Here is a 21372-nt window from a genome sequence, read left to right on the forward strand (position 1 = left end):
AATAAAAATGTATACTCTTTCTCCCCTATTCCCCCCCAAAAGTTAAAATAAAAAAATGTGACTACTCTGACATGCATATGCCTTTTTTCAAACGGTATCACTGTGGGAGAAGAGACATGTGGCTGTTTCTACAGCTGCAGTCATTCTCAAGCTGCAGGGCAAAGGAAAAAAAAAAGAGAAAAAGCAGTGGTGCAACTGCTGTTCTGTTAAAAGGAGATGATTTTTTAAATTGCTGCTACAGTTTGTTTGTGTAGAGGTGATACAATACTGAAGCCAGAGCTGCAAGTCTTCCGTAAAACTAGGCATTTATCTTATTTCCAGTATAGACTGGAGATGTGGGTTGAAGACTTACTACTTATCGCAAGGAGCTCAGAATGCAGCAGTTCAGTTCACAACGGGCTGGGGCAGGGAAGGTTCACTGACTGGTGACTGAAATGATGCAATATTCCAGCCTCCATTTTCCACCCCCCTGGGAAAAGCATCCTCTCTCAGTCACTGCTGCCTCTCCCCATCCATCTGACCCCAGAGGACAGGCCCATGGGCATGAGCCAGGGCAAGCCCTTAGTCTGCAGCCTAAACCCCACCCTGCATCAACGGCCACACAGGTGTCACCCATCAACCACCCCTCTCCCACCCTGGGTAACCCCCTGCCTCCCCATTTTAAAAGACCACCTTGGATTACATGAACTACACCCAAACATGATGAGATTTGTGTGGCTGAATGCACGCTTTCTGGATAAGTCCTTCTGCAGAAAATCTTGCAACAACTTTTGCAATAGTGTTCCCACCTCACAGCATCACAGCTGTTGGCTAAGCCATCACGTACAGGAACTAGATCATAAAGTTACCACAATCCTGTCACTTATTTTGCTACTTTTCGAAGCACTGCTCTGCTCTTCTGGCGTGCCCGTGGAGAGACAAGATCTTCAATGAAGCAGCAATGAGAGAAAAATAAAGTAACCCTTTGACTGAAAAGAAGCACATGGTACTATGGCAAAGACAACTTTTATCTGGAAGCTGTAGCTTGGAAGCACATGTGTTCTGTATCTTTTGTACATATCTTTCACTAGAGCAGCTGTAAAGCCCATTTCTCGCCCTGACAAGTTAACTAGGACTGCGCTCCTCGCTGTGGAGAGCAGCTGAATGACCTGGGCAGAAGGCAGGTTGGGTAAGTGAGGCTGTTCAGCACAGAAATACCACTTAGCAGCTAAAGCTAGTTCTTATTAAAAGTGTAAATTAAGTAAATTTTCTATGTCAAGTCAAATTTGAGGAAAAAGAAATAGTACACTAAGTATGAGCTTTAAATTGCACAAGAGACAGATCCGTGCCTCAGAGCATACAGCACGAGGCCAGCAGCAGCATGCCACTGAGCCGGTACCTAAAGCAGTTTTGGTCAGAGACAGAGAAACCCCAAAGAGCTGCTATTTCTACAGAGCAGAAATTCTGGTACCAGGGGAAATGTTGGCATGGACCTGAGCTAAACTCCCTGAGCATTTGAGTTCATCAAATTCAGAGCCATGAGAAGATAACAGGAGTATAATTCTCCTTTAAAAAAACCCCAAATCGATCAGCAAAGCAACCTTCTTCCAAAAATTTATTCATTTGAACACCCTGCTGTGGGCAAACATTACATCTTCTAGAGTTCACAGTTAACTTCAAAAGCGTTGATGTAGAAGGCGATATTGCAAGTTCCATAAAGTTCACAACCAGCTGAGTGATGACGCTGCCCACTGTTTAACATCTGTCGGGCAGTTTGGATATGCCTGCAAAGCATCCATGATTTGATTATTGTCCAAAAGCAGTTTCATTAAGAGGTACTCTCTCTGAGCACGCACAGATGGTCTTTCTATGGGTTTGACTAATTCCAGTTGTAGCAAGTGTTCAAATGCCTAAAAACAAAAGGAAAAAAAATTAGGAAATGGAAGATAACATCCTTCTGGGCTGTACTGCTCATTCTGAATGACCTATGAAAGGCTGTTTTGACAGAAACCTCTCATGTGCGACCTCAACAGACAGACGTTAAACACCAGTTCTATTTTACCTTCGCTTTTCTTCTTATAGAAATAGCATTTGAAATCTGGCGTACATGTAACTGACTGGGAATGACTGTGTAATTCAGGGACCCAGACTGGAATAGGCTGTTACAAGCGCACAGACAGCATTAGGCAATTTCCAGTTTAAGCGTAACTAAACAACATTGAATCGGAAACCAAGGCTGCTCGGCTTAAAAAGTTGCGAGGCCACAAGACAGCTTTGAGCACCTAACTACTGTGGGTCATTGGGTGATGTTCATGAACTGAAAGCTTAGTGTCTGCGTGACCCCTGCCTGCCCCAGGATGATGCCCTTGAACAGAGCCTGGCACAATGGCATTGGCCAAGTGACAGCCCAAGAGCCCAGAAGGCCAGCGAGCGTCAGCTTCGTGACCAAAACACTACTTTTCAGTTTGCGCCTCAGACTGTAGCTGGCTGAGGCAGAAGCAGCCGCATTAGGCTACAAATTGATTGCATGTACCAGTCAGAACCACTGGGACCTGCATTAAGGAACACACATTTTGTGGAAAGAGTAAATTTTGGAGACATCGCTTCTGAACAGAAGTGGACGAGCAAGCTGAAGGAATCTCTGAAGATTCCAGAGAAGGGCAACGAAGCTGGGGAGGGGTCTGGAGCACAAGTCTGATGAGGAGCAGCTGAGGGAACTGGGGGTGTTCAGTCTGGAGAAGAGGAGGCTGAGGGGAGCCCTCATCGCTCTCTACAACTACCTGAAAGGGGGTTGTGGTGACGTAGTGGTTGCTCTCTTCTCCCAAGTAACCAGCGATAGGACAAGAGGAAACGGCCTCAAGTTGCGCCAGGGGAGGTTTAGATTGGATATTAGGAAACATTTCTTTACGGAGAGAGTGGTCAAGCATTGGCACAGGCTGCCCAGGGAGGTGGTAGAGTCACCATCACTGGAGGTGTTCAAAAAAATGTGTGGACGTGGCACTTTGGGACATGTGGTTTAGTGGGCAAGGGGGTGTTCAGTTGATAGTTGGACTTGATGATCTTGGAGGTCTTCTCCAGCCTTAATGATGCATTTCCGATACAGTCATTCTTGCTGAACCCCAAGTCCTCCATCAGTTAAGCTCACTTGAAAGCTCACGCTGGTACTGAACTCTTGCAAGTGTAACTGTCACCAGCTCGGTGCAGCCTGGAGCTCCCCACCCCGGGAAAGGTGGGGGCTGCGGGAGGCGAGGGGTGCCAGTGGCCAGGCACTCCTCAAACCCACTGCCCTGGTGCCAACCCAAGCATCGGGGGGGACTACTCAAATCTGTGCACTAGGGAAAACACGAGATACTTTACAATAAAATAAATGACATTTCAGGCTTACCTTCATGACAACTGGCTTCTCGAAGTTGTACATGCAATGCGCCTTCCTTTGTATGAACTTCTGAAATTCTGTATCAGTAACAGGAAAAAAGAAAAAGTTACTTAGGGGAAAGTAAGTGATGTAGTGTTTGTAAAGTTCATGCATTTCTCTCACCATTGTAAACCATCTGGAAGTTAAATGGTTCTCCTTCATAAACATCATTTAAGTGTTTCATTGCTATAATTAGGCAGATTTCCAGGACAGACAAACCTAGAGGGAAAGACAAGAGCTCTAAATACTCTTCTTAACCATATCAGAAACGCAAGCAGTTCACATACTATTTTTATACCTCTATTTTTAGATGCTGTAGGCCTCACCTATTTGTGTTATGTATCTTCAAAATGCAAAAGAAATTCCCTGGCTTTCCCTGGCTAGCGCTGCAGCCTGTCTGGTACCTGCATCGCAGCAGAGCGCCGCCCGTGCTCCCCGCAGGACTTCTCTCAACTGTTCTGTAAAACTCATTTATTTGGCGTCGTTACATCCACGCACGTGTATGAGCACAAATCCGTGGAGAGCAGGCTCCGACGGCAGGTGTATTCCCTGCGCGGCTCATACCAACAGGGGACACGGCACTGTACAGTCTCCCTTACATCAGACGGATTTCAGGGAGGGACCAGACCCATTCCATACTCCTAAGAAATATCTGGGGGGAAAAAAGCTGAGCTTTACCATGTACAATATTTGCTTTTGAGTCCATTCTACACTGCTTGCTTGCCTCATGAAGATCTGACGCAGTGATAAGTGGGTGATGCACAGTAACGCTACTTACAGCAAGCATCTAAAAATAAAGCAGAAGACATTTTTCATTTAATTACTAATTACCAGACGTACTTTCTACTTGGAGATGGAATGCAGAAGAACACATTTCCCCTGGAGTCACCTCCTGAAACCATTAATGAATAAACCCTACACACAGTAGGCTCATACTGAAAACCTTGTAAATAGCTGGTAGCTACATTTTGCCCAGGAAGGTTTTCCAGGCTTAAAACTTTATCTCCTCTAGTGAGGAGGCTTTAAACACTCATTAACTTGTTTATATTAATTTCAGTGGATTAGCAGAGTGCAGCGATCACTGTGAGAATGACTTACAACTATTTTAAACAGAGCTACAGTGCATTCACATCACCGAAAGGGCTAAGAAAGCGTCTCAAGGCGCCTCTCCGCTTGCAGACTACGAGTTACCCTGTCAGAGCATTTGCTCAAGTCTCACTTAGTTGCCATTTGAATCTCTATATCTTCAGCTACCTGTCACAGAAAAAGTGAGTTCTGAATAAATGTAAGCTCATAAATCCATAGTTAACGCACCTCTTCTGACACCACTCTGCCAAAGCTATTGATTATCCACAAGCCTTTAGACCGCAGCAGCAGCCTTCACTCGCTCTTTGGGGCTTTAAGTATCTGCCTTGTAGATACTCTGTAGTTTAATATTCAAAAGAAAAAAACATGGCTTTTCGCGACTACCTCCTACTTTTGCAGGTCTGCGTGATGAAAACCTGTTCATTTCATCCTTTTAGTTGAGGTCTGTTGCTGAGAATGCCCAATGCTATCCATCACCAGTCTTTTCCAGTCCTCCTCCTCTCCTTACAGATGTCAGCGTAACACCCTCAAAAAGCTGTGTTATCATTCAGACTTCCAAAGGTATGGAATGAGGTTTATATTATAAGGGCTAAAGGGAATTTGGACAGGGAAGAAGGGGAGGGTGAAGAAATGACAGCCCCAAGTCACTAAACAGACATGCAAAACAGAAAGAAGCAGAGGAAATGCAGCAGTATCTCTTGTAAGTCACTAACCCCCCTGCTTCAGGGCTAGTGAAACTTGTAACAGGTGACTACACCAAACAGAGCCTGGAGCACCCTCTGGTTTACCAGGTTCAGGGGCAGACAAGCAGCTGATTGCATGAAGTCACCAGCATGAGAAAAACCATGGGGAAACAGCGTTGACCAAACGCAAAACTAGATTTTACCAGCTCAGTTATGAGCTATCTAGTTCTACTTACCCAAAAAATGACTTATTTTACTTTGGTAAAAAAACTTAACTTGTTCAATTCTTCCAAGGTTTCCGAGGTTCAAGGTTTTGCACAATACCATTTAGGGTACTGCAACATGAAACAGATACTAAATTTCCATTGAAAACCCATGTGTTCATCTGACAAAGCAAGGTGATGGGGAGCACTGAATTAAAAAATTAATTAAAAAAATCATTAAATTAAAATAATTAAAAGTTAGCTGTTCATTGAAAACAAGTCCTTGCTGCCAAAAAGCAGGTAAGTAGCAAGAGTAGCTCCAATTCTCACCACCGCCACACTGCCTGTCACAAAGCTTCTCTCACCAGCTCAGACAGCAGACTCCTACAGATTTACAAAGTTAAAGAAAAATTAATCCTGCAGGGCAATTAATCCATGCTTCAGCCAATACCAAAGAATTACTGAAGTGCTAGAATCTGTATTATATACTCTTATGAGCAAGATGACTTCAGAGTGAAAAGGCCCTTTCTAAAGGAAAAATTCAAGAACATGCTGAAGAAAACAATTAGGAACTTCAGCCTCAGCTGGAGCTCAAAGGGAGGCTATTCAGATAGCCACCAGCTGTTTTTTCTAGCATTTATTCAAGCCACAGAGACAGAACTGGGTGCCCCTAAAGTAGAAATAATCTGCAATCTTGTAACAAACTCTCATAAACAGAGGACTCCCCAAAAGTGGACTCTGGTCATGCTCTGTGTCTCAGAACTAGTGCAGGAAGTCCATGATCTGCTTTTCAGAGAGGCTGTAAACCCAGTGGTGGGAAAAGCTGTCAGCACGGAAGAGTCCAAGGCCAGCCAGCCACAGAGCTGAAGGTTAATATCTGAATATTTGCACAGCACAAGATAAGCAGGTATAGTCAGTGGGCTTTTCACGCTGACAGAAGCGCATAGATATTTTAAGATAGTTAACTAAGTGTTACTTATCTTCTGTGATGAATGTTATCGCGTTCATATTAACTATGTCAAAAACAGAAGTCAGGGAGGCAGACTGAAATATAGAGACGCCCTCCAAGAGAACTTGACCACACATTAAGCTTCAGCTCATTTGCTGTGATAGGAGGAAGGTCACTGTCGGCAATACCTCCTACTTTCTGAATACAGAAGTCTTCTTTCAGAGTTAATAGGGAGGCAACAGTCTAATTTTTCTCCAGACAGTGAGGAGGGCCTTCCTTCTCCCTCCTAAGATAACTGTGAAAGACTGAGGCTACCAAATAGAATTCTGAAAGCTTCCTCAGGCCCTTAATGCCAGAAGATCAGAATTAACTTCCATCTCAGTATTTCTAAGGATTAGTAGCCTCAAGCTTCCAGAACCTCAAGATTTAAAAGATTAAGATCACATTTCCTGGACTAGCATCACAGTAACATATGAATTCAGGACAGCATTTAGGCTACCTGAATTGCTCCATATATGAAACCAGCTCTGGAAAACAAAGTGATTCCTAATCATGCAGTTCATAAAGTGACTTTATCTGATACTCTGCATAAGAAGAAATTGGAAGTGATAAAAGAAAACAAAAGCATTTCCTCTGTGTGAATAACAAGGCTGTAGATGCAAGGGAACGTTCTTACCGAAGAGGTATCTTGGAGCAACTAGTCCATAAAGGCAAATAATCTGTGCTCAGGACGTAGGTAGCAAGAGCAACATTTTCGGAAGAAGGAGTGGAAAGAGGTATGACAACAACAAAACAAAGATTTTAGCTCTAAGTGACAGTTATTCCAAACACAGCACCATGTGCTTTTGTGTCGAAAATGCACATACCTACACAGAGAGTTACTCAAGAGCAGCTCACAAAACAGGCCAGGAACACACACAGTGTCAGGAGGGGGACAAAGTGGAAAGCGTAAGATGATGCAAGGATACAGTAAGAGACCACAATAAAAAACTGGCACCAAAATTATTGATCTTTGAAGACAGACATTGATGAAGAGCAGCAGGTTTAGTATACTGCCAGATTTACTGAAAGAGGAAGAATATTTGGCTGCAACAGCAGACTTAAGGTAGAAAAATCATGTTTCAGTACAAGCAGTTTTCAAGATTCACCAGCAACCAAAAAGAATCTCAGAAAGGAAAAATATTTTGAAAGTATTTCACCTACAGTTTTGTTTTATAAATGGAAAGACTTGGCAAAAGCTCTTTGAAAAACCAAAACCTCACCCCCATTTGAATTAAAGAGGACATCCTCACAATGAAACTTCTACAGAAACTGGAACTACTTGAATTCATTAATAAAGCATTAATAAAGCATGGACTGATAAAGCACACAAGAAACCACTACTGTCAAAAGCCTGATGAATAAAAAGATGTTGTGTAAAGCTCAGATATCTGGCTTGAAAAACACAAGTGTTGTTTAGCGATTATTGTAAATCAAGAAGATACTACATACATATCCAAATACATACCAACAGCAAGTTAAGCGAGCGCAGATCTTTCGTGTAATGAAAAAGGTTCTGCAGCATGTCTTGCACAGTTTTATCCTCAGAGAGGTGCTAAAAAAAATTTTTAGGTGATATTTTAATAATCTCAGGAAATAACTTCATACTCACCTGAAAAAATACTGGTTAGCTAACTTTCAGAAAGAGCTCAGCTTATGCTTGACAATATAATACTCCATGTCTAACCGTAACTTTCTGTTCTTTTTTGTGACACTTCTAATTTTATCTCCAAATGTCAATAAGCAAAGATTCTCTATGACAATTTGATTTATTCCATAACTCAAATAGTGAAAGGAAATACTAATCTTAGGTAAAGGCTTTACATTTATAAACTAGTCTTACTTTAGAAGTTTTACTAAAAACAAATATAAAGAGCTTTAAATACCCGAACATTACTATTCCATTTTTGTGCAAAAGACTCATCAGGAAATTCAGCGGGAAGAGAAAGCTGTTCCTTAAATATCCTAATGTATTGTTTAAAATCAAAGGAATTCATCAAATACATCTGTCGATGAGAGAACCTTGATTTTACTCTCTTCTCCAAGAGCTCCAGGATATCCTTGTTAAAAAAAGTAAAAATAATAATTAAAAAAGCAGATGCATTTAGTACATTCTTTGCTACAGTAAAAACTACAAGAGAAAACACCAAATTAAACATTTAATTTATTTAAAAAAAAAATATTAAATTCTCAGGCTTAAAATGTTCTAACAAGACCTTTGCTGATTATTGTAATTGATGTGCCTTGAAATGCCTAACAACTAGCCATTTACCCAAATCATGTGATGCACTACATCATACAGGATAATTAGTTGCTAGGATACCCAGCAAAATTTCTCCATAGATTATGTAAATATTTCAGTTACTTAAATCTGCATTCAAGATGTTTCGGCCTATCATGGCTCTAGACAAGTTGTCTGTTTAGTAGATACGTAGGCTGGCAGCTGTCAGTTCACATGCCTTTTGTCAGACTGAATCCAGCTTAACAAAAAAAACCCCAAAAACAATTTAAGAGCCAATATTTATCTAAGATTGTCACACAGAACTAACCAAGTCTGCCATCAAAGTTCTTGGTTGAAGATAATAGAGAAAAGCTCACTTCTCAGAACACATAGCAATAGACTGGTGTCAGAAACGAGCTGTGGGATTCATCCATGTGGAGGAACATAGTGCCATTCCCCTACTTTATACTGGGACAGAATGATTACACTCCTGGTTTCTAGGAATTTTGGGTGGGCCTTTTTGTTTTTAAGGGTTTATTACATGTTGGTTTTGGTGGTTTTACTTGCACTAAAAAAAGGCTTTAATACTGAAATTCCTCACCAAAAAGAAAGCGCTAAGAGTAAATAGAGAGCCAACAGCGCAAAATATAAAGACCCCTTTCAATTTAGAAGTCACATGCAACAGGGACCAGTGATTTAAAAAAAACCCTCAGAAGCAACAGCTATCACCATAACCAAGGTACAGCCTCTGAAGACTCTACCTTAATTCATTCAAAAGCAGAGCAACATGGGGTTGTATGTAATGGGTGATGAGGATACCAGACTCAGGCCAGTAATGAAGCAAAAGAAATGACTGGGGTTTACTAAATCAACTATTAACTATTATATTATCTTCCAGAAATTTGCCCAGCTAAGTATCACCCAAACCAAATCAACCTCAGATTCAGGCTTTGATGAAAGATTAATTTTAATTACTATTCTTCTTGTCATAACCCAGCTACCTTCACCACCAATCCGGTTTATTGAGAAAAACATATTTTTATAACGTGTCAGCTTCCATAGTGTTACCCAGTAATTATGTCTCAGTATACATGTAATCTGTCCACAGTTCCCTACAATGTCATTGTAACAATCACCAGCAAGTTTAACATGAATCCTAAACCCATTTTGAACATGCCAACATTGCAGCAAAAGTGCCCTACTGAAGTGTTTGCTTAAAAAATTCCATTGTTCTGAGGACAATGATTTGAATGCTGTAGGTTAACAGAAGTCTGTTCTTACCGACTGTCAACCAAGAAACTGAAATGCCCAGGAGCTTCTCCAAAGAGCAAACAACAGTATACTATAAAACAGCCACATGGATAAATATGGCTGCTCTTTGCAGTTTTTTGGTCATCTAAGTTTGCTCTCAGCACAAATTGTATTTTTTTTTTATCCCTCCCCACTTCCCAATGCAAGAGTCAGAAATATGGATAAATGAGAAAAGTCTCTTAGTAAATTAAGTAAGGTTCCAGGAGAGAAGAAAACATTCTAATTAAGACAAAAGTATCTTTAAAACTTCGAATGAGAAAGCACAATATCTTACCTGTCTACACGTAAGTCCAATAACTGTTACGGGAGTCTGTGCTGACTGGGATATATCAAAGAGGTTATAGAGCAGTGTCTGGTTCTTGTGATGAACAAACAAGTCAAATTCATCCAGTATAAACAAGACTGGACAACTGCTAGTTCGATCTCCTGAAACAGCAATTTTAAAAGTTAGTACGCTAACTTCATCATCAGACTTCCATCTCTACAGCTTTCATTTTTAAATGAAATTTTTTAATTTTTAAATTCAATTTTTAAATTCTGGTTTTAACAATTTACATATTTTCTTTTAGCTTTTCATTAAGCCCTTCTTTCACCTATGTACTGCTACAATAGTAAAAAGAAAAATGCACTAAAAAATTGATAAGGTTTTGTAGTATTCTGCCAAGCATCATTTCTGGTTGCAAGCGAAGACAGACTTCCATGTCAAATTAAAAAAACACACTGTTATTTTTAACAGCTTCAATCTGGATGAAAGAATCTGTCCTTCTTAGCTGACCATCACATGCAAATCTTTACAGCATCAGTTATGTTAGGCATACATTTGGTTAGTATTATGTATTTCTTACATTATTTTGTAGCCATGACACCTTCTTGGGCTAGGTTTCTTCATACCATTTGTAGAAGTAGATGAAAAAAAAATATATGCTAACTTTTCAGTCAAGTGACAAACATATACATACTCTCTTTCAGACAAGGGCTACTAGTGTTTACCTTTCCTTAAAGCTTCAAGAAGGAACGCAAGGTTTTCAGCAAAACTGCCCTACACAGGGAAGAAAAAGGTTTCACAAGAGATTTTCAATGTCATTCTCTGAACTTGATGTAGTTACACAATTTTGGCATAGCCGTAATGAAGGCCATTTCCTTCTAAAAACTTGCTTTGAAAATTTACAACATTACTTCATGCTGTATAATCATAACCTCTTCAGGACAAGAAAACTGATAGTGAACTCCACATTGATCCACTTTTTTCCAGTCTGAAAACCCCAAACTAATTCCCTCAGACAGGCGAAAATTAGCAATCATAAGAATGTCTACAGCAAGCTAAATTTACAACTAGCTTCATCTTTCCTTATAAATAGCTATGATATACACATTTTCCATCTATACACATGCAGAAACTGCCACCTAACGTGTTCCACTGAGAATGATCATTATGCAGTTTTTTACTTTGCAACCTTATTAGATAGATGAAAGCATCTATCATGATGAAAGCATTCATGACAGAAAACAATTAATAGCTTTGACCATCCCACTTCAGTTCTATGCACATTTACACACCCTGAAGCACGCAAGTTGTGAGATGGGCAACAATTATAACTGAAGACCACAAGCCCTATCAAAGATGGCAGAAAAGCCAATTTACTCTCTGAATGTGAGTTGCAGAAGCTGAGAAAGGGAAAGTTGCTATGGAGAGAAGTAAGGACATTCCTGCAAATCAGTATGTTTCTGTGCCTGTGTGCAACTGAAGGGATTAGATGGTTAAGACTTTGAAGTAGTACTCCACAGTAACTGAATGGGGAAAATTACAGGAGAATTAAGCACATTTAAGTCCAGTTTTGCCTCCAGCATTTTTGGTAGTGGAACTGTTGATCTTGAAAAGTTGTTCTAGTTCTCTGTTGAAAAGACAACTCACTCAAATGGCTATGCTGAAATTCAGTATTTCCTATTTCCTTTTACTACTGCAGCTGTATTTGGGAAAATTTTAGCTCACCACCAAAAAGGTTTTTCCATTCTCTGCATCTGAAATCATTTGGGATAAATAAGAAACCAAAAGAAAAGCCTAAGAAGCAAGCATTTCCAAAAGATAATAAAGCCTAGTAACTACAGTCTGTGCTTCATCTTGTATTCCACGTTGCCTCTAACCTAGTTCTCTGGTTTCTCTTAAGTAGTAACATCTTACCTGTTTAGCTTTCCAAATGCAACTGATGAAAATAAACTTCAGCTACTGAGATTTCACCTTTTTCCCCTCTCACTCCCCACTGCTTTAGCCACTTGGATCAGTATTACACACAACTCACAACTATGTAAACGCTGCCAATCTCAAAGGCCCTATCTGGGAGCAAAGAAGGAGACGATGCTCAGAAGGACCTTCTGTCGTACCAGAAGGTGGCCTCTCAAGAACACTCACTGAATAACAGGCAGCAGCCAGGGTAGGTCAGATCACTAGTCCAAGTTATTTCCCACTCAAATGAGTGAAACGTAACCTGAAGCACTTCAGTTATTTTCTTCATTACTGACTTTAGTACTAATGTAAATGAGTTTCTCATCTTTGGGAAAAGGTTAATAGAAGTAAAAATTTCAATAGAAATTCTATGCAAAGTGAGAGCTCTAGGAAGCCTGGATAGACCTCCCTATGAACTAGAAAAGGTTGCAAATATACTAGAGATACTGCTTTTTGGTTGCTTACTCTTTGTCTTGAAATGTTGCAGCTGATGTTTCCAAAAGACTCTACCCCTCTGAACAAAGTCTCTTTGGAATGCTTAATATTTCTTTCATTTAGAGGCTTGAAGTAAATGTTAAGAGAGCCTTTCCATTCTTCCTCCTTCTCTAAGTCAAAGTTGATGTTTGTTGAAAAAGTATCAGGATGCATTAATATTGCCCAACCAGCAAAATTTAGCACTTGTGTAGACCACAAGTAATTGTTGGCATGCCTGAAGCATTTGTAAACCAGGGTCTTCAAAGGTAAATGCTGCCACAGTTCACTACTGCCATCAATTACTAAATATTTTAAAAGAGAAAGCTTTGAGACAATTGAGCCAGCCCATTGCAATTTTGCTAATGAACTCTCAAAGCCCTGTCAGTCCCAACAAGCTGCATTCTATAAAGGTAGTTTTCTAGGCAAGGATTTTTGAGGGACATAAGCGGAGGGTATAATAAAGCTGGTACTTACAAAAACTTTATCCCCAACCACATTTTCCAGGTGCAACTGTCTGGTGATCTCCTTCAGTGCCACTTTATCATTAGTCTGCAGAAGCCCTGAAAGAAAACATTTTTTCATGAAGAACTGGCAGTTCTCCATCACTCCAAGAGGCCATGTCTACAACCACTAGAAACTTACCCAGAGGCTTCTCTCCATTTCCAGCCTTACAAACCCAAGCCTTTTTATAAATTAATAGTAGACAGCAATTTCCCGTATGTAATAAGAAGTTACTTAGAACAATTCAGTCACAACTGAACCAATTTCTAACATTTTGAAAAGTCATTAAAAGCACAAAAGTTCTCTTTATACAGAGAGATACAAAGAAAGGCATTTTGGAGCTCACAGACAAATGTGTCCGTAAGTGAGGGTAGATTACAATTGCTGAAACCAAAATTTGTGTTCAGTACATACAAGATATAGCAACTGAATATAAAAAACCATCTGAATAATGCTCTGTTACTTGCCATTCAGATGAACTTCCAAGAGGTTCTCTCTAGCTTGTTTCATTTCCTTGAGCTCTTTTAAGACACGATTTAGTAACTAGGGAAAAAAAAAAAGTAATTTCTTTATAAGATTAATCTATTAACAGTAAGAAAAGTGTACAAATGGATATTATCAGATAGGAAACAATATATGCAGTTTCATGAGGTAATAATGTTTTTGAGTATTTTCAAGACTAAAACACTAAAATGACAACTTTGTGTTCAGTATCGTCACTGTAGCAATTACATTTGTTCATTCTGCTGAATTAGTAGGGGAAGAAATATAAAAATAACTCCAATATTTTAGTAACTCAATTTTTAGGGTAATATCTAGGGCTTTTGTCTTAATCAAAAAAAGCTTTATAAGCCTGAGATGTGAGAGAATTTGTCTCTTGGGTTAGTATAGTATTTGTCTCCATTGCTTCATTAAGATGCTGTAGAACAAAAATCTTTGCTTCAAATCTTTAAAGACACTATGCTTATTCTTTTCCTCTTGAAGTTAGGAAACAAGAAGCAAAATTAAGTTGCACACAATTACATCAACTACTGCTTATAAAACTTAGGGGTCCCAAATTTACAGTCCATCAAGAACTTGTTCTTGATAAAAGTCATAAGTGTCATATGGAACTTGTATTAAAATACATCTAAGTAGATGACATGTAAACTTTTCATTCACTTGCTACTTCTTTGCTTTTTCTTCCTCAGCTGCGAATTTGCAACTCCCATATACACATGTATGTATACATACGTATATACTTATATACACGCATACAATTTCATTGTCTCCAGCAGTCTTTTTTGAGAACTAACATCTTTCACTTGATGTAGAATAAGAAAATCATTCATTTCTCATGTGCGATTTGCTTACTTATATTCTGGCAGGAAGGATCACAAATTTTCATCTTTACTATCCTCATGTAAAAGGTTTGGAAGAAAATTTAAATTTAGTTAAATAATAAAAATAGTTTGAGTTTTGGTGATGGGGGGCAGGTGGTGTTTGAGGGGTTGTTCTGTTGTGGGGTTTTTTTAAACTTTCACGTTTACTCCAATTTGCTTGCAGTATAGACCTCTTCTATACTTTTCTATTTATATTGTATTTAGAAGCAGATACGGTTAAGACTCCTGCTACCAGTGCCAACATCTACTATATGGACACTTGGAACAAAAAAAGCTTATTCCCTCCGTTTCTCAATTTTATGCCCAATAAGCAGATGCTATCCTTTCTGGCTAGCCCCTTAATCCAGCAATCTCAATCATACCTTGAAAGTCTACATCGCAAATACAAGAAAATCTAAACACTACTTTCTGCACTTAGAGTGCTTGTTGCTTACTTACAAATCCATAAATCTAAAAAAGGAAAAATAAACTCCAGTTGAAGACTAGCAGGAAGTACGTAGGTGGAAGAATCCTTACTTGCCACTGGTTTATCAACTCCTTCCCCCTCACCTCATAGTACTTTGGAAATTATACTTCTTCTGAAGTGTCACGGGTAACAGAAGAAGGTAACAATACTGACTTTTTGTAATGCAAAAGAAGAAAGCTACTAAAAAACTGGCAGAACAATTAAGTGTCAGCTGTATTGTGGATATGTTTACCATCTATTAATTTATTTCTATTTAAGTGTACTTAAGAGCTTAAAGGCCACTTGCTTTAGCACTGGGGAAGACTTCCAAAGTAATTTTTACAATTTTTCAATCTTCAATAATTTTTGCAGTAACAGCCAACCTATTTATCACATTATATACCCATGTAAACATAAAAGACTGAAGTGTTTGCATAATATTGAAGTATATAACACTTAAGTTAGATGTCATTCCTTCACATGCCTCAACTAAAAAGAGTTCCTTTAAAATACAAAACCTACACTTGTAAACTAGAACTACCACACAATATTCTACCTCCTAGCAATTTAGGTAACAATATTCTCCGACACGTTTAAAACAGGATTAAGATACCTTACCATTCTCTACACATAAAGAGCTATGTAGAAATCCACCCCTTAATCTACTCCTTTTACAGTTTTTTGGATACCTTTTCAGTCATTTTTACATGAGAAGTCAAATAGCAGTAGCAGGGTAACTTTTAAAAAGTAGGCACATCGTGGCTGTAATTGCAAAGATGAACGCTGCGGCAAGAACCATCACGGAATTGTAATGGGAGAAATGCTGAAAGAAGACAGAATCTATGACGTTGTCAGATCACTGAACAACAAACACAACTTGTTCTGATAAAATTATGTTGTATTTTACACGTTTTGGGTACCTGTAGCCTACACCTGGTAAAGGCAAGCAAAGAATTCCAAAACTGGGCATACTTCTGCAAGTCATCGTGAGGATGGACAGGTACATGTTTTTGTCAGCAGCACATGAAGCTATTCTATTTTACAATATTGCTAGGAACTCAGCATTTGAAAAATTTCAGAAGACTGTTAGGAAGCCAATGTCTCCATATTGTTATGCAACAGAATTAGCTCACAAGAAGTCCCAGAATGTTTTGAAATTGTATGTAAACAATTAGCAACTCTCTCTTTAAAAACAGGCAGAGATGAAAAATTAGCTCCAAAAGGTCCCAGGACTTCAGTGAGGTTATCTACCTTATGCTTAATTTGACCTTGTATAAACTTTTAATACATGTTTATACCACAGTCTTTCCTGATCCTCGGGGTCCAATAATGAGGGCAGAATTACTTTCTCCATGAACTGTAGTTCGTTTCAGCAGTTCCAGCAGATGTCTGCATTGACAACAGCAATAGGTTAAAAACTTCAAACCAGACAACGTTCACTGAAACTATGGAAAATTCAAAGAGTCTTTAAAACATAAAAGAAAACTTGATACATTTCAACTTGCTCTCAGAGCCAACACTCAGGGCATGCAAAATGCAATACAATTAAGTACAAAAAGCTGAGTGATCAGATCTCTTAAAATATTTTAAAATATTAAAACATGCAGAAGTCGGGAGTATCACTAATTCATAAAGTTCTACAATTCTCCACCATGAAAGGACAGACTTCAATAATTATTTCTTTCTTTAAAGAAAAAAGATTGCTTTCTGTGCTACCACTATGGTTCACAAAAAAGGAAGTCTGGCAAGCATATTGAAGGGAAACCTTGACACCAGTAAAAATTAGTAATCTAGTAGAATATATTCATTTTTACAATCTTCATGAAACCAATTATATGCTACATTTAGGCATTCAAAGCTTGTGAATGGTAACAGCAATATTGGACTTAAGTTCATATTCTATTCCTACCCAAGGAACAAAGAACAACGCCAAGTTATCTTCAGATAGACTCATCACCTAGTACCGTATTTAAAGCGCTTACAAAAACTACCAACACATCCAATTCCCAAATGTTTACAAATGCATACATCTGCTTTTTTTTTTTCCACATCATATTGACATCATGTAATCGCTTCTAAAGGAGTGATAGAGTCATCATGGAACAGCTCTAGCAAATGCCTGTGGTTTTGTTCACTATTTGAGAGCTAACTATAGCCAAGAACCCTAATACATCTTGGGAAAGAAAAACGAAGAGCTGGGAAGGTCATTGTGTTTTCTCTCCAGTATAATTCATCAACAACGGTATATGAAGTAGTGGACAGTCTGCAAACTGTTTTTCAGAATTCCAATATGAAGAGAGGAGGCTTGTTTTGTAGAATGCTAACATCACAGAAATACATTTTCTCACAACAATCATAGACGTGTCTATGTGAGCTCTGCATGTATGTTGCACTACACTTTTTCTTCATAACAGAAGTGTTATTTTCCTTCCTGTAAGAGAAAGGAAACTAATGCTCACATCAGGTGACTCAACTTGCATAAAGTTACTCTTGGAAAAACTGAGTATTTAAAACAAGTTCTTTAGATACATGTTTGTTATTTTCAGAATTTGGCCTGCATCTGTAAAACGATTAGTATTATTGCCACAATAGGCCCCTTCTTCCTAACTTTAACCTCTGCATCTGAATGACCCCAAGAAGAAGATTTTTTTTAAGCTACTTGTAAGGGTCTCTACTTCAAGAAACATGATGTTGGCACCCAAGGTTTAAGATTTACTTTTAACACTGCTTACCAATAAACAGGAGAAAATCTGAAGTAAAATAAAGAGTCACAACAAGAGAATTTAACTTTTTGCTTGGTCAGGTCACTAAAAACAGCCTTATAATATGCACTGAAAGTATCTTTCAGGCTCAAAAATTTCAGGAATTACAGGTTTGAAACAAGGACAAGAAATCCAAAACTCAGATCCTGACAAAACAGCAAGCTTTTAAAAACTTTTAAAATCTGAGGCAAACAATTTTTAGAAGCATTGCACTGCAAGTCATTTAAGCCTGTATAATTTATAAAAACAGAGGTAGCAGGAAATTCTGACTTCACCTGATTATTTTTCTACTGTGGTTAAAGTAGAAATTACTGAGTATTTGAGTCTGCTCACTCACCTGTACTGATTTTCAATCCCAAACAGTTTTCCAGTAGCATAATGGTGACAAAATCTTTCACGTAAAATTTTTTGCACCTACGGATATAACACAAGACAGAAAGAATGCTTGGTGCTTCAAACACCATTATGTACCAATAATGTAATTACCACAATGCAATAATACTAAAATAGGCACGTTTCTGTGGTGTTACAAATACTCTGTAACATGTGAATTTTAATGTCATCAATCACAGATGGGTTTTGAAAGTAAGAATAAAGTTGCAGCAGGCAGAATATTTAACAGGCTTTTGTAGCAGAAATGAGAAAATTCAGTTAAATGATAGCAATGTGTGTCTTTGGTCCCTTCCCCTACTATTTCTTTCCTTCACCCCCAAATGGCTGGTATACTTATCACCAAAATTACCTCAGTAGTTCATCTAATTCATAGTTCTACAGGCAAGAAAACCATTCCCAGCTGACTTAAATAAAATTAAATAAAATTAACCCATGTAGTTTTCCCCCAAATCCTCATCCTAATGAATACACTTTTTGCACCACGCGCAACAACGTCACAGCCTACCACATTCAAATGTTAGAAAGTATCAAATTTACAGTTTCTTTGAAGAGTCAGTTCAGATACTTTGTTCCTAAAGGTTTGGATGGGGGGGCAGGAACTAATACGAAACTGAAGCTAATATATTGCTTACAAAGGATGGAAAGAAGTCTATCCAGCCTGATTGCTAGATCAAGTTCTTAAGTCCTTCAAACTACACAGTGAGTAGTTATTTTCATTATTTGGACATATTTTTTGCGATAGCTTTAGATATATATGTCTGCACTGACCTCTGTTTTCCATGTTAAGAACTGTTACTTAAAATTGTACCTTCAATTCCTGAACAGACAACCTCCAGCATCATTGCAGATTTCTTCCTACCACTTGAATAGCAGCATGCAAATTGGACAATCCCAATTTTTAAGAATTTACAGGACTCCATACTATTGCTTCTCTCCCTAGCCCTCATTTAAGCTATTCTAACATACCTACACACTCCATCTTTTTATAGCTCTTGGTGTCCAATTTAAGGGCTCATTGTCAAAGAATTTCAGAGATTAAACTGCAAACTGTTAATGAAGTCGTTTTCCCTCAAAAACACATTTGAGCGCACCTTGCCTTTCAGTCTAAGTGAATGTCCCTTTGACCTAAAAACTAAAATACCATTATCATGCACACCCGTGTCATTGCTTTTCCATTCTCTCAGTCTGAGTTGGCTCATCTTCCCCCATATGGTTTTTCTCTACATTCTCCCATTGCACCTCTTAACTGAGTCCTTCATCATTTCTGCTGAATCCTAAGAAATTATGAAAAATTACTGGTAAACATACACTGAGGCAATACTGTACCACAAGTGTTTTGCGTTTCTCTCACCTTACTCATTCATGCCTGTTTTATCTAACCCGTCCTGGGGCTCATTACTAACAGGCTTTTAGTATCTTGAAAATATGTCATCTTCTAACAGTGAGATAATTTATAGTTTAGGATGGAATTATCACCATCAGCTCTAGGTGTTTGGTTTAAGGACAAATGCATGTGGATGCATCGTTGTGAAGTACTCCTCAGCATGCCTAAATAATGGATAGAAGAACAACAGACATCTACTTTGCTAATAAGTCCACTTTATGAAATGGATTTCTTTTTAATACAAGCTGTACTTGTCTACCTGATTTTTCATTTACTTTTTCTTCAACTAACGTCTTCTGGATTTAATTTCCAGATTTATTCTGTTTTAATGAACAACCTATCTGAACAGTCAGCATTGTCCATTCACAAGGTTTGAAAATGAAAAGGTTTGCCTCCCATAAGGGGATTTTATAGGTAAATGAAGGAAAGAGATTAAAATACAAGAAATCACTGAACCAGAGGTAATTCACAAGATGCATCACAGTTTTTAAGTAGTCACTTTGAGAAAACAGAAGAACAAAGCTTAAAAAAAAAACCCAAACCTGAAAACTGATTCAGCAACTGCTGTCTTGCCTAACCTAGGCTGTTAAAAAAAAAAAGTCCCCTAGATTCTGATTCACCCTACAACTGGAAGATAAAGAATCCATTTAGCTAAAAATAGATTTATGCAAATCTGTTGCCACAAACGGCTGTAAAAGCACAAAACCATCCTTTACCATTTATATTAAGACTCCAAAAAGCAGGTCATTACTATAACGCTTGAAGCAAGCAAACATGAGTTGAGAAGATGAAATACAGAACATAAGTACAAAAGCTATTCACAGCCCTAGAAATCACATCATGCATCTGTACATGCCTTTTTAACTGGTCTAGTAAAAAACTATAGAATGGAAAGGTTTCATAACTTAAAAACAGTCAGCTAATAAATTGTTACTAACCTGTGAAATGCATTCTCCATTTGTTCCACTGCTCTCCTTTGACTTACGTTTACTCATTGTAGAAGTTTTGCTCTTTAAACAAGAGAGAAAATATAAGTTATACTAAATTATTTTTTTCCAAATAATTGTTAGAAACTCTACTTACATGTTAGTAAACTAAATTTAGTACAGCAAACACGAGACATTTGTTCATTTGTAAGAACTTAAATTTTCACAAACATCGGTTTGTGAAAAAACCCAAAACCAAAACAACTGAAACGTTTTTAATTAATTTCTGATTAGATTGAATCCATGTTTACATACAACTTCTGGACAGCATTTGTTTTAGGATACTTCAACGCAATGCAAATAGTACCTAAATGCAACTGATACGAAAGTTTTTCTTCAAGTTTTCTTCCAAGTTTATCCAGCAAGTTCTTATGGTAACGATGACATTCACAAGTCTGTGAATGACATGCCAAGTTGCACTAAGACAGCACAGAACCAGGAGTGGCACAGCTTGTGCAGTTACACTTCAGATACATTGCTACTATACATAACCAAATCGATACTCTTCAAGTAAGTTTTACTAACAAGTGACATTTGTACACCTTCTCCGCTGACCAACCACCAAGTGCAATTTGTTCATTTTAACTGCGCTTTAAGATAGTTTGAAACAACGTATTTATGTTTCTGCAGCTGGAACAAGCTACAGGCACATGGCAACACGTTAGGTCACGACAATTAAGTTTTTAAAGGAACAACTGGCTATCCATGTTTATGATGGTGCAGCTTGTAACAATAACCGCAGTACCTCTCTTATAGAGGTAGCATGCGTAAAAAAGCAACTCTCCTTCTTTGTGCTAACAGAAAGCTTCCAAGACTTGCTTCGCAAAAAATTAAGTTTATTTTAACACAGCCGTTTCCCTCTTCTCCCAGTTTTGCTCCTTCTATTGTAAGGCCAGCATCGTTCAGTCCCCCGGCACAGCAGCTCTGCCTGCAAAGGA

The 21372-nt window shown here is 38.4% G+C and overlaps 1 protein-coding gene across 1 annotated transcript; it reads right to left on the reverse strand.

Moving 5' to 3' along the window:
• Positions 1–1579: 1579 nt before the first annotated feature.
• Positions 1580–20454, reverse strand: ORC4 (origin recognition complex, subunit 4). The gene is made up of 13 exons (XM_010293012.1): positions 20387–20454; positions 18009–18085; positions 16208–16298; positions 13550–13625; positions 13056–13141; positions 10877–10925; positions 10161–10312; positions 8241–8414; positions 7823–7909; positions 4073–4181; positions 3518–3613; positions 3365–3432; positions 1580–1889 (listed from the first exon to the last, which is right to left on the reverse strand). Exons 1-13 carry the CDS (start codon positions 20441–20443, stop codon positions 1701–1703), a joined length of 1311 nt encoding a protein of 436 aa, XP_010291314.1. The 5' UTR covers positions 20444–20454; the 3' UTR covers positions 1580–1700.
• Between the last annotated feature and the right edge of the window lie 918 nt (positions 20455–21372).

The sequence above is a fragment of the Phaethon lepturus genome, unplaced genomic scaffold (assembly GCF_000687285.1).
Source record: "Phaethon lepturus isolate BGI_N335 unplaced genomic scaffold, ASM68728v1 scaffold10818, whole genome shotgun sequence".
In the NCBI taxonomy this organism is placed as follows: Eukaryota; Metazoa; Chordata; class Aves; order Phaethontiformes; family Phaethontidae; genus Phaethon; species Phaethon lepturus.